General features: G+C 35.7%; 1 protein-coding gene across 1 annotated transcript in view; it reads right to left on the reverse strand.

Annotated features, from left to right (window-relative positions):
* Positions 1-1,257: 1,257 nt before the first annotated feature.
* The window catches only part of LOC129954187 (protein clueless), a 35,534-nt gene continuing 23,601 nt past the window's right edge, over positions 1,258-13,190 (reverse strand). Inside the window, exons 2-8 of the mRNA XM_056067931.1 lie at positions 9,802-10,894; positions 8,379-9,740; positions 7,485-8,319; positions 7,303-7,428; positions 6,968-7,183; positions 6,698-6,909; positions 1,258-2,748 (exon numbers count right to left, since the gene is read on the reverse strand). Coding sequence (XP_055923906.1) covers positions 2,505-2,748; positions 6,698-6,909; positions 6,968-7,183; positions 7,303-7,428; positions 7,485-8,319; positions 8,379-9,740; positions 9,802-10,894 — 4,088 coding nt within the window. The 3' untranslated portion in view covers positions 1,258-2,504. The remainder of the gene's footprint in view (positions 2,749-6,697; positions 6,910-6,967; positions 7,184-7,302; positions 7,429-7,484; positions 8,320-8,378; positions 9,741-9,801; positions 10,895-13,190) is intronic.

Genomic DNA, 13,190 nt, shown 5'->3' on the forward strand with positions numbered 1-13,190 from the left:
CCTTTTTTCCGGATAGGGAACTTCTCCAATCTTCTTGCCGGGTATGTCGCGCGGTCGTAATAGCTGACTTCGTTCTTCCACCTTTTTTTTTGTATAAAAACAAACTCTTAACACTTATCTGCTTTTAATATCAAGCAAACTCACCCGCGCAGTTTAAACTTCACTAACCAATCTCTCAATAATATTTAACAATGAAATTTGAATTTAACTTCCTTTTTTTGAAATTTCTTTACGTAGTTTTCACTCGGCCGTCTTTACTCGGCTATGCCTCCGAACTGATTGCCACCCACTATTCCTACTTGAGTTGGTTACAGTCACCTAAGGCACTACTGTACGGACCATCACCTCATCCGATACATATTCAATTCCATCTTACGTAAATTAATTACCGTCAGCTGTATCAACGGCTTCTAATTTTGTATATACATAAGATTCCTCTTACTGACGTCGGTTGTGTATTACGATAGAGTCAGTAACTCTCTCCATCAGTTAGCTTTAGTTAACCTAGTTTGGGTTTGGGCCCTCGCTAACTTGTTAACCGGCAATGACAGACGTCAGATAGTCTTTGTTTATTATATTTTGATTTTTGTTCTGTGCGCAAGTGCCTCTGGGTAATTATCTTAATCTACAACAACAAAAAAAGTATAAAAACAAACACAAGTGCGGACCAAAACATCAAACAAAAACAAGGAATCTACAGAAGGAAGGAAGGAAACATAATACCCATAACTCTAACCTCTGAGTGGCAGAAATCCCCGAGGCCAAAGCTAAGTAGCATTTTCTTTTCTTCTTCTTTACCTTTTATAGTCTTAATTTTTTTCCACAGGTATGGATCTATGAACACTGAGTCGAGCGACGGCATAACCCCACACAAAAACAAAGTATCAAATGAAGGACGAGGAATGGAATATCTGGTTTATATATAGTTTTTATAAACGCATTTTTTTCTTTCAGTAGCAGTCACAACAAACCCCCCCTAGATCCGCTATTGCACTTAATAAAGGTATAACGCATGTATTTCCCAAATAACCGCTTAAGCCTCCTGGCCTACTTCTCTGAACATTTAACAAAAAATTGTACATGTACATAGTTCAAATATTGTTTTGTATTTTGTGTTCTTTGTTTCCAAATTATTATTAATGAAGCTACATTTATGTTTCCTTTTCGTGTTTGTTAATTCAAAAACTTAGTTGCTATCTACAAACCCAACTGCCGAAGGTGTTTTGTTTAGTAACATAAATAATAATAATCAAATAATAATATGCAAAGCATTTTTTTATTTTTTTGTTTTTGTATTCAAATCTTTTTCATTTTTATTATAAACTGAGACATCATTTAATTTTTGTTTGTTTTGTTTTAGTAAAATAAAATGTATAGATGCATGAATATGTGTAATGAGCGAATGCGACCTCATTTTAGTTATTTTTTGTATTTAATGTTATTTTAATAATTAAACAAAAACAAAATAAAAACAATCAACAATATAATGCTACATACTAGTTTTAACAGTAACAAGATCAATTTCTATATTTATTTAAAATTAATGATTATTGTTCTTGTTTTTTTTTCTTTTCCTTTGTAGTTTATTTTATTATTAGTTTACTTATTTTGTTTGTAAAATTTTGAATATTTATATCCTTTTTGTTTAAAAGTTTTGTGATCTTAATGATTTTTATTGGATGATTTAATAAAAATCAAAGTTTGATAGGGTTTTTGTTTGTGATGAGACGACACTTAATGCAAGATCTTAATCAACTTGATACAAATATCATCGAATCAATATTCGCACATGGTATTAATTGATTAAGACCTGGCATGTAACATACAAAATTTTAGGATATTTTTAATTAAAGGAGGGTGTAGCAAATGAATTTCCTTATTATGTATTCAGCTATTTATGGAGTTTCGATTTAAACAAAAACAATTGCACTTTAGCGGATTGGATTAAAAGGAAACCGTTGCTGTTCCTTTTTTGAATTTTATATTTTTATATTTTTCTTTCGTTATACGAACTTATTTTATTTTGTTCATTTTTATTTCGTAAAAGCACGCGAAAATAATGGCTTATTGTATAAACCTACTCTTTATTTGTTTGTAAAAAAAATTCCGATGCGTTTAAGATCTTCTTTTTTCTTTTTTCTTTTTCGTTTTTTGGTTTTTGGTTATGTTTACACTTCTCAGCTCCTATACCTTAATCATTTAATTTGTTTATGGTTTTGTTGTCTTTAAGTTTAGATTTTATTTTGTTGTTTTATGATACGTTTTACAATAACCTAATTGCTATTATTTTCATTCTAATTTACTGTTTGTGGTGTAGTGATTTGGTTTTTGTTTTGTTTGTTTGTTAATATTTAGGGTATTTATATTTATGTTTATGTTGTTTTTATTTATTAAGAATAGAGTTTAAGAGATGCAAGAAAAGTAATGTTTAATTTTTTACATCTACACATTTTGTATTCTAACTCCTAGAATATTTTTTTGTATAATAACTATGCTTAACTAATTCAACTTGTAACAGTGACATCGGTTTGTGGTGGTGGCTTTGGTGTCTCTGATTGTGACTCGATAGTGTCGTTTTTGGTGGAAACTTTTGCTGCTGCTAGATCACCATTAGTTAGTTTCTTTGGTGCTTCAGTCTCATCGTCGGTGATTGCAGTTAGTTTCTTTAAAGTTTCTGTTGTCTCATTTGGTTCGCTATCTCTTAAATGCTTTTCGATTTCCGTGCGCACTTTAGCGATATCTTTTTGACTAAAAAGAAATTATGAAGCAGATAAACAATTTGGTAATTATTTAAGTTTTAGCGAATTAATTGAATTGGATTATGTTTGGCATTAAATTTTAAGATTTAAAAATTTGTTATTTATAGATTAGATTAGATTAGATTTTTATTTTTCAATAGTAAAGTTTACAAAATTTACAATTACAATTTTAATAAATAAAAAGTTATGGGTTGGCATTGCCGTCTGCCCGATTGATTTATATATAAAGACAAAAACGATTTAAACCATGAACTTTTTCTAAAAACATTTTTCGAAATTAACTGCATTGAGAACAAATGCACTAGAAACATTGCTTAAATAATATTAGAAGTTCCATCAAGATAAGACTAATTTGACTAAGACTAAAAAGAACTAACATCAATGTTTAAGAAGGAAAAAAGAGAATTCAGCAGGTTCTTCGGAACCTTATTCGGCTTTTATATTTTGAAGATTGTAAGCAGCCATAGCAAAATGTGAAAAATTGATGCATATTGGTCTTAAAGTTCTGAACACCAAAATTTGAGAGAAAAGGAGAGTAAGGAATTCCACTTGAAAAAGACTATATTTGACAGAAATCCGAGTCTAATTGGCTAATTTGACGGATAAAGACTAAAAGCATAACTGCGAAGACCGAACGATTACGCCGAATACTGTGATCTTATTATTTGTATCTGTTTTCAAAAGAGGGTTTTTAAAAACCAGCTAATTTTAATCGCGTCTGTCAAAATTTTAAATGTTTAGACATCGACAGATAGCCCCATATACAGCTGTCTCATTTCCACATTCACTTTATCATGTGTGACTAGAATAGCGGTATCCAAAACGGTGTAATGCAAGCTTTATTAGATAATTGTTTGAAAAAGCATCATTTGTGCATAAGTCTTTGCAAAGTACACAATAAAATAAAAAGGTAGAGTGTAAAAAGTGTTTGTTTCAACTCGTCAACTAATTAGAAACAGTTAAATTACATTTGATTTGGGTGAAATAAAAATAATCTTTTAGAAAATTCTGAATTGTCTGCAAACGTTTTTAAAGAATCCATTTTAAATTTTTGAGGTAATTGCAATGGGAAAATTAAAGAGCTGTGATCCTCCTACTAGGATACAAATGTCCTATAGAACAATTGCATCTCAAATGAACTGTTCTGTAAAGAAAGTTAACAGTTTTGGAATGGGCATCATCAAGTGCAGACCTAAATCCCATAGAGCATCTTGGGCAGATGTTAAAAGAGCTGCTGCTCTAAATGATGTTCTTTCGAAGGTATTAAAGATAATAATAAGCTGCTTGGAAGGCTGTACCCGTAGAGCAGTGCAGGCGGCTTATTTCATCAATGGAACGAAGATGACGGGAAGTTTTGAAGCAAAAAGGTTTCGCAACAAGGTATTAAAGATAAATATAAGGTAAATGATATTATAAAGTTATAAATTTTAAAATAAGATATGATTTTTTTCTAATTAGTTGTCCACCAGGCTCTGTAAACAGGCTATCTGTCAACCCCTCCGCCTGTGCCAGGTGACAATGGAATCAAATCTAGCTGCTACGTCAATTAAGAAATGTCTAATGCAATGTCACGCGTCATAATGGAATTTGTTGAACATCGTTCTTCAAGCTTTTTTACTATGCACATCACTTAAACATAGCGATATGATATATGCATTTGCCAGTATTGAGCCGGAGGCGACACAAATGAGATTGCTCGGTAAGGAAGACAAAACAAAATACATACCATCAACGAGAAAGGAAACTTAACATCGTCAACTGAGCCTAAATGTTTCGATGGGTAGATATAAATTTAAAAAAGTTAAGACCTTTGTCTAATTGGGATTCACATAAACACGATTAACAACCCAGATGGTGTACGCAGTAGAAAAAGGTATCGCAACAGGTGACTCACACAAGTAGATGAGGACTTCAATCAACTTTCTGTGTTTAACTGGAGGCAGGTAGCTGCAGTTACATGCCACGCTGAGGCCGTAGTCTAACCAGGACCATCAAAAGAAAAAGTAAGAAAGACGTTTGCAATTAAGTACTCTTCTATAGTGTAAAAATTCTCTTGCAGTAAGTCGAAGAGGAAGCCTTAAGATTCATGTGGTATCACAATGGGCCATTAAGCTGGCCTAAGTGTGTCCGTTTCCATCATAGACAATCACTTTAACCTAACCTATCCTAAATCGAGGACTTTAGAGTACGACCAATTTGGAATGATTTCACAAGAAACTAATTTTTGAAGACATCTGCTGAGGAAAAACGGCCACATTTTCTGTTTACCTAGAGCTAAGTAACTCATGTTATTGTCACCAATCATAAAGATCTTCTTTGAGAATTGCCCAAAAGGCTTAAGTTATTATCTAAGATACTAACTCATAGATGATGGATGTATGGCTTTTGCAAATTTCTTGCATTGTCTCAGAAAATCCAAACACGTTTTTGACATCGCGTTTATAAAAAAGATAATTGCTGATCCAAATACCGAGAATATGTTCAGTTTCGTTGATCCAAGTGCCACTCATAGATAGTGGCAAAAAGGTATATCGTATATCTCGCTTTAACGATAAATTAACAAGCATTAAAACCACTTGGTTTCTTATTCGTCATTTAATGAGCTTATCATATTTTGTCGTTGCAGTTCCACAACCGAACATCAAGGATGTAAGTCTGAAAACGAACAAGAACAGCTAAGAGTACAATCGCCAGGGAAACAAATAATTAGATTAGAAGTTGCAGACAATATTTTATTTATAAAAATAAGGAAGACGGTTAGGGATAAACAGAGTCCTGGGGCACAGCAGCGTTTACACTCTAGGCTTCAGGTCGTCGAAAACTACTGGTATTGTGCGGTTCGCAAGAAAATGTATTATGAAACGAAGAAAGAATTTATCGATACAGAATTCGTCCATTTTTATTTAGGGAGCAAGTTGCTAGACTTTTTCAAATGCCTTTGAAATATCAATTTCGGAAGTGGTACTGCTAATTGTAATTAAGAGGCTTTGATTTGTCAACCATTCTATAACCTTGGAACCATCAACCGGTCGATAATTTTACAGAGAAGAAAAAACTTCTATTTTGGAGATTGACTAAACAAATGCTGTTTTCTTCATACGCCAAGAATCTGTCGGAAATGTGCGACCACCTAGAGAGAAGTAGTACTTTTAATGCCCTTTTCTTGAAACTAAGTGATGGTAGACGAGCATTTCTGCTATCATCTTTATCATCAATACTTGTAATTTTAATATCACCTGTTTACCCAGCTCTAAGACCAGATGTAAAAATATTGGTTAGCAGCATTTTTGGTAAAGTCAACATTACACATACCGAATACTGAGAGCTAAATATTTGTTTTCAAATTAAGACCGCTCATGGTTAGCGGCATTAGGCGTGGGTTACGTTTAATCAACAGGAGATAGCACTGGGGTTTTTAAGCATTAAATTTGGCTGGCTTAATAATAGCCGAGATCTGAATTTAATGAGTTTATCACATCGTTATTTTACATGACAAAAACGAGGGTGTAAATTTATAAACAAATATGGTGATCTTTGGGTAATGCCATTGGAAATATAGTTTGATGAATTCAAAAATGCAAGTCCCTTATATATATATATTATATAATAAAGTCATATTGCTCGTCATTTAATTCTCCAAGATATTTCTTTAGATGATAATTGCTGAACATTTCCATAACCATCGATAAAAGGCTTCAGTTGTTAAAGAAGGTATGTTGTGATCACATTCGGAGTATATTTGTAAACAATACTTTTCTACTCTGCTTTTAAAATGCAAACATTTGTAGTTGAGTTAGAAAAGACTTGTGAATTGTAGAAATGCATAAGCCCAAAGGAATTGGGCCCATTTTGATGGTTAAGATAAATCGTTTTGTCAAAATGATGATCAACTAAAAAACATAATTCTTTTCTAATCGAATAATAAAAATAAAACTTACCTGATTTGAACAAATAAAATTCCATTAATTGCATTAAGCATATCTAATACAGAACCCATTGTCGGTGGTTGAATGTGAATTGGTGGCAGACCAGTTGTTAGCTTGCCATTGGAGTAGATGTCGTTCATTTTCTTTTGTAGGAAGACGGCTTGTTGTGTTAACAGACGTAGGCACTGTGATGATTCCTGAGTCTTTTCGTGATTCTCACCCAACTAAAAAATTTATTTAAATTTTTAGTATTTGAGTAAAAATAACAATCCACTTATTTACCTGTGATTTATAGATACAATATGTTTCTTTTTCATTAGTCAACGCTGAACGGAAATCACCCATGCAACTTTGCGTTCTAGCAACCAGATGGTAGCTTACAGCCACATGCATTGATTTAGCTCCGTAATATTTAAGATTTAATGATAGAGCATGTTCAATGAATCGAAGGGAAAGCTCATATTCCCCAACTGCGTGCAGAATCAAACTTATGTTGCTCTGAAAATAATACAAACAAAAATATAAAATCACTTAATGCTCAAACGCTACAGTTAAACACTTGCAACTAAACCAGAAACTAAGAAACTTTAACATAACGTCAAATAAATTATACTTACATCAATTAATGCGATTTCTGGATGATCCTCTCCACAAATCAACAGAAGCAAGTATCGAGCTCGGTAAAGCAACTTCAGTGATGTACTTATTTGTCCATTTGCAAAGCAGTATAGCGCCAAATGTGTCTAAAAATAGTTATTTATAAAATAGTTATCCTATGCTAAACGTATGTATAACTTACGTATTCTAAAATAGTGTATGGATGATCAATGCCATTAACTCTTTCGCTCATTATCACCGATCTCTGTTGAATGGCCAACGCTTCCTGTGGATCTCCCAATATGTAGCTTAGTCGAGCCAACATCCTGAGACATTGCCCATTCTCGGAGTGCATTGCTCCAAAGACGTTATTCAATAAATTCAATGCCTCGCTTATCAGCTCGTAACCTTCCTTAAAGTAACCCTGTTGGATTTTTGATTGACCAGTTGTATAGAAATTGTATGCGTCAGTTGCCCGAGGATTAATATGCTTGACAATTGGGAACACATTGACAATGTCTTCGTCAGTGAATGTGGGCTTGTTGCGCGACTCAAAGTTATACTCCCTCAGCAAAATTTGAATACCCACTTTCAAGCAGAACGCACGGAGAATGCTGATCTTTTGCAACTTGTATGTTTCAATAACAGATCGTGCATCCTCACACTCCAAATCAAAGTCATAGTACGATTTGATTTCGCGCTTAATATGTTGCCACATGGATTTGGGTGTTATCAGCGCCCATTCGTTGTTGTCATTGCCGAAGAGTGCGTTTTTACCATTCTTACGTTTGTTGCGACGTTTGTTGGTTTTTTGTAGCTCATCTGATCCCAATGCTGGTGCCGTGACGGGTCCACTCGTTAGGAAACAGTTTAGGAAGTGGCTTATGGCAGCGGATAAGCTCATAACTTCGGTATTTTGCATATAGGTGTAGTAAATGTGTTTAGCTGCACGAACAATCAACTCCTGGACGGCAATGTGGTAGAGGTATTCAAGTCTTGGAACCTGCCCTAGCAGCTGCGCTACTTTCCCCAAATACCTGCATTTTTTTCAGATTAAAATTAAAAATTCTACAATATAAACAAGATTGACCCTTACCTTATATTGATGCCCCGGGCATGTAAAGTTTCAGTCAAATTGCAGCCATCAATGGCAGCCGACAAATGATCCATATGTTCCTTGATAAATGCAGGAATTTGCTTCTGCACCAAGAACTCTGCTGCATCTCTTACCAGTTGCTTTTGTTTCTTAAGGGAACTGGGCGTGTTACCAGGGTCAACATGCCTTATTCCTGGCGAATATACATCGGGATTGAAACGGAAATCGAACTCGTATTCCTTAAGCGATCCAACAGCGGTACAAGCCCGTTTCACAACCTCGGCTGCTTGTTTCTCATCGTGAGCATTGTTCTCGTTCACGCTTTCTGTCAACTTTTTGGCTTCCTCTGTGGAGGCGTTTGCATTGATCTCGTCGGTGGTGACTTTTTCTATTGCTTTATCTTGTGATTTCTCCTCATCCTTGTTCTTGTCCTCAATTGCTGCTTGGTTCTTGTTGGCGTCGGTTTGAGTGGTTGCTGCGTCTGCCTTCTTTTTGTTAGCGTTCAACTGTTGCAAGTGTTGAGCTGCATTTCGAATGAAGCTCACATAGCGATCTTCGATGAACGACTCGAGAAGCTCTTGTCGCAGACAGGAGAGCTTGTGTTTGTGTTCGATGGGGAAGCCCATTGCTTTCAATTCAGCACTTGGCTCCTCACCTTCGATTTTCAAAAAGTTCACATCTGGTGGGAAAGTACGTAGGAGGTCTAAAATATAATGACGTCCATCGTTGCCAATAATTCCTTTGCACTCTACTGAGGAGCACAGCTCTACTCCCTCGTCCTTCTCGTTGAGAACTGAGTGAGGCAAAATCTTCAGATGTTTGGCAGCCTTACGGAGTAATTCCAAATACTTTGGATGGCTTAGTACTGTTTTGCCAAAATCAATCGAACCATACACCACCGATTGTTCTTGGTCGCGCTCGAGAATTCCCGGAATAATCGATTGCGCAGTGATACGATATCCACGATAATCGATTACAACTGTTCCGAGGGTGTAAAGTCCCTCAACATCAACAGCACTATAAACACGAACGCCATGCAAATCATTGCGAGGAGCTACGAAAGCAGCAACGTCCCCACCCAGCTCTTTGTAGTGATCGCGCACATCAAAGCCCAGAGAGAAGAAAATATTGTTCCAAATGAACATTTGCATCTTGGGATCTTCACCGGGGTTTATGGCCAAAACATTGCCATCAATTACTGCCATAGCACCACGTGTGGCAGCAATGACAAAGTCACCATGAACTTTGAAGATGGCTCGCTCCCGCAATAACCGGTCGGGCAGTGTTTTGCGCGGAAGTTCGCGAGTTGTTTGTAGTTCCTCGTTCCAGTCGCGGGTCTGGCCAGGAATGTGTTCTTCATAACTGTAAGAAAAAATCATCGATTAATATCTGAGTTTAAGATAAAGACCAATAAGAAATATACCCTAATTTTGATGAGAAAGCATCCTCGGCTCTAATGGCATCAATTGTGTGTTCCAACTGAGGTGATGACCAAGTGTAAACTTGGTAGGGAGTTGCGACTCTTTCGAAAGCGTGTCGAAGGGTGCGCTTCTTCTGCATTTGAGAGAATGCCCTCTTAAACGAGGGCGAGATCTGTGATAGTAAATCAATTAACGAGTGTGACAAATGACTGGGATTGTCCGGTTTGGGATTGAAGACTTCATCGGTCGACTGATTGATGTAGAAACCCTTCGGACAGGCTGAAATATGGAAGCGTTTATCCTCCATGGTTATAACGTACAAGTACATCAAATCGCCATGCAGTTTGCGTGGACCGGGCGGGGGATTCCATGCTGAAGTAGTCAGAACTTTCAACGATTGCGGACCTTTAGAGGTTTTTGCGCCCGGTTGCAGCGGCAACAAGGGACGTTCTTTTGAACCAGGCATAATGTAGTCTGGTGGTGTACAATCTACGCTATCGGGTCGGGATTTTTTCTTCTCTAACAAATCACCCTGAGTAATGGTGTGGAGGAAGGACAGCGAATTACAATCGACTCCATTATAAGCATCAGCCGGATCCATGGATTTCAACAAATCTCTAACATGACGCACATGGATACGAGCCTCGCGCATTGTATACGGCTCCTCTACCACCTTCACCGTCGAACCATGCTTCAAGCCCTCGATATTCTTCAATTCTGCAAAGTTATCCAAAGTAACGCCATCCAATTGAAGGGAGAAACACGTTCGATGGCAAGTATCCTCACGATCCATTAGTAGTTGATGGATTTCTTGCACTAGCTCCATACTTGACAACTGTATAGAAAGCAATTCAGCTCCAGGACTTTGGATGTGGACTGTTATTCCATTGTCGTGCAACATGTCCAAGTCAATACTCTCCTCGGATCGATCATCACCGCCACTATCATCTTCTTTTTCCGGTTTTTTCTCTGTACTGCTTGTTTCATTGGCATTTATTTCAGCCGCTGCTGGTTTATCGTTTTTCGAGTCGGCTGCTGCATGGCCATTAGTCAGGGTATTATCATTGTTCTTGTTTCCACTTTTGGAACCTTTACCTAAAGACGAAACAAAAAGAAACAAACAAACAGTATGTTCAAGTTAATTTGTTTTCGAATGCAAATCTCATCAAAAATAAAACATTTAGTTTTCTTCATGAATGGGAATTCATAATGGGTGTCATTTGGTTATCAGTTAATCGTAGTTCTATTTTGTCTAGTTTTTGAAGCCATACATTATATGAAAAGATATTTCTCTAATATGTGGGGTTGAAAAATGAATGTACATTAATATAGTTTTTCTGGTTTGTATTATGTTAAAGCAGCATTCATTGTGTTCAATGTTAGGCTTCCTCACTCCAAAGATAAGGGACTAAAATAAAAACAATCCGTCATACAAATTGGAATATGTTCACAAAAACAATTTATGTAGTTCTAAAGGGTGGTCCAAATATAACGTACGATGCTAGTTGTGTGTCCCACCTTAACATCAAATTTTAAACCCTTTGATCTTTTATCAATTCAACAGTGGAGAGAATTCAAGAATAGAAAAGTGCGTTAAGATAAACGAAAACTTTTATAAAAATTTAGATTTCTTGATTCCTCACATCAGCGGACTCGTTAACAAGCTAAATTGTCGTAAATATTTGGGTAAGTGAAAATCCACCATTTGAAAAATTGATGCATTCATAAAGAGTTTGTTTGGTGTGGTTTATGATTTGGGGGCTCATCGGCAAAAGGTGTTTTGCTATCGCGATAAGAAGATTAACTTTTGAAAAACAGAAATTGAGGATTGAGTTGGAAGATAAGTGATTCCAATAGGAAGTGGGCACACATCCAACGAAAATGGCTCTTTTCTTTGAAAAATTCTGTGGCCGTGTTTCCACAACGATCATACGATTTGACACTGCTAGGTTTTCTTTTTTTTAAGGTTATTTAAAAGATAAACTGTACGTCAATAAGACAAGAACTGTTCAAGGATTAAAGAATCAGATAATTTGGCACATTAACGACATGGAACGTCATTGAAAATATGGACTATCTTGTAGAAGAATACCACCGAAGCCATAGCGAGCATTTTATTTCACAAAGAATGGCCATAGAAATTTTAGAAAATTAAGATTAACCTTTAAAAAAAATTGATGTATTCAAAATTAATAGCGGGAGTTGATGTTAGACCACCCTTTATGAGCTAAAAAGTTTGATTTCATCTCTAAGTAAGCCAAGAGCACCTAGATAATATATAGAATGTTCATTGACTGTCACAGCTAGGAATGTTTTTTTTTGGTTTTAATAAAGTTTTTTGGAATTGATTTTTCGTTAGATTTTTAACGTATAGACAAATTAAAAACTATTAAGTCTAGAAAATAAGGGAGCCAAACATTTGCTAAAATAAAAACACATACGAGTACATAAACAGGGGTAGTTTTGGGCATGGATTTCTCTAGAAATGTATGTTTCCATCAGCCTTGGAAATCATAAAAAAAATGATTATATTTTAAACGAAAATTGTACAAAAATATCATTTAAATTGTGTTCAATATAACTTTAAAACGATTTTTATATCAAAAATGTTGCAGAGTTGATTCTACGACCTTTATAACAGTTATAACAGATCAAGACCTTCCTGGGTTAAGAAGATCAAAGGCAACCATAAGTTGGCAGGAATTTTTACTATTTTATCCTTTCTTGCCACTTAATGGGGCGAGCCAAGCTTCCTTATTGTTTCTTCTTTAAGTTAAAACAAATTTTCAAAGCGATAGATGTCAGAAAATTATAGTAGGCATTGCTTAAACAGCGAATTTCTACTCTTTTAAGAAAGTTGTATCAACCTTATGATGTATTCGAGATTTTGGGGTAATTTTTGAGGCACATTGAATATCACCTGCACTTAGTTTGGCAGAGTACATGGTGGCGTCTACTGAGAGAAGGACAGTTGGTCGAAAATGTGCAATCCTTCAAATACACTGGATCAACAGTAGCAGACGATAACAATAGAGAAGAAAAAGTAAGCGTTCGGCTAATCAAAGCCCACTGAATCTGTCAAAGCCTTTCAAATCTAGAAACCTCACCATAACTCACAAATGGATGCAATCTCTGGGTGCAATAGTAAAAGGCAATCTCACCTCTTAGGCGTGTTCGAGAAGAAAATCTTACGAAAATTGTTGGCCTCTTATGCAATCTACCTAGAATAAGATATCGGGACAAAAAATTAAGTACGGTAGACTCCTGTTGATTGGACACCAAGGTCGCATGAACTAAAAACAACAAGCCCGAAGTCATTGGAAGTACATTTTATTTTTATTTGTTTTTTATTCAGAAGGGGTTATTAGTAATCTTTATATGTTTTATATTT

This window comes from Eupeodes corollae, chromosome 1 (genome assembly GCF_945859685.1).
Source record: "Eupeodes corollae chromosome 1, idEupCoro1.1, whole genome shotgun sequence".
Lineage (NCBI taxonomy): Eukaryota > Metazoa > Arthropoda > Insecta > Diptera > Syrphidae > Eupeodes > Eupeodes corollae.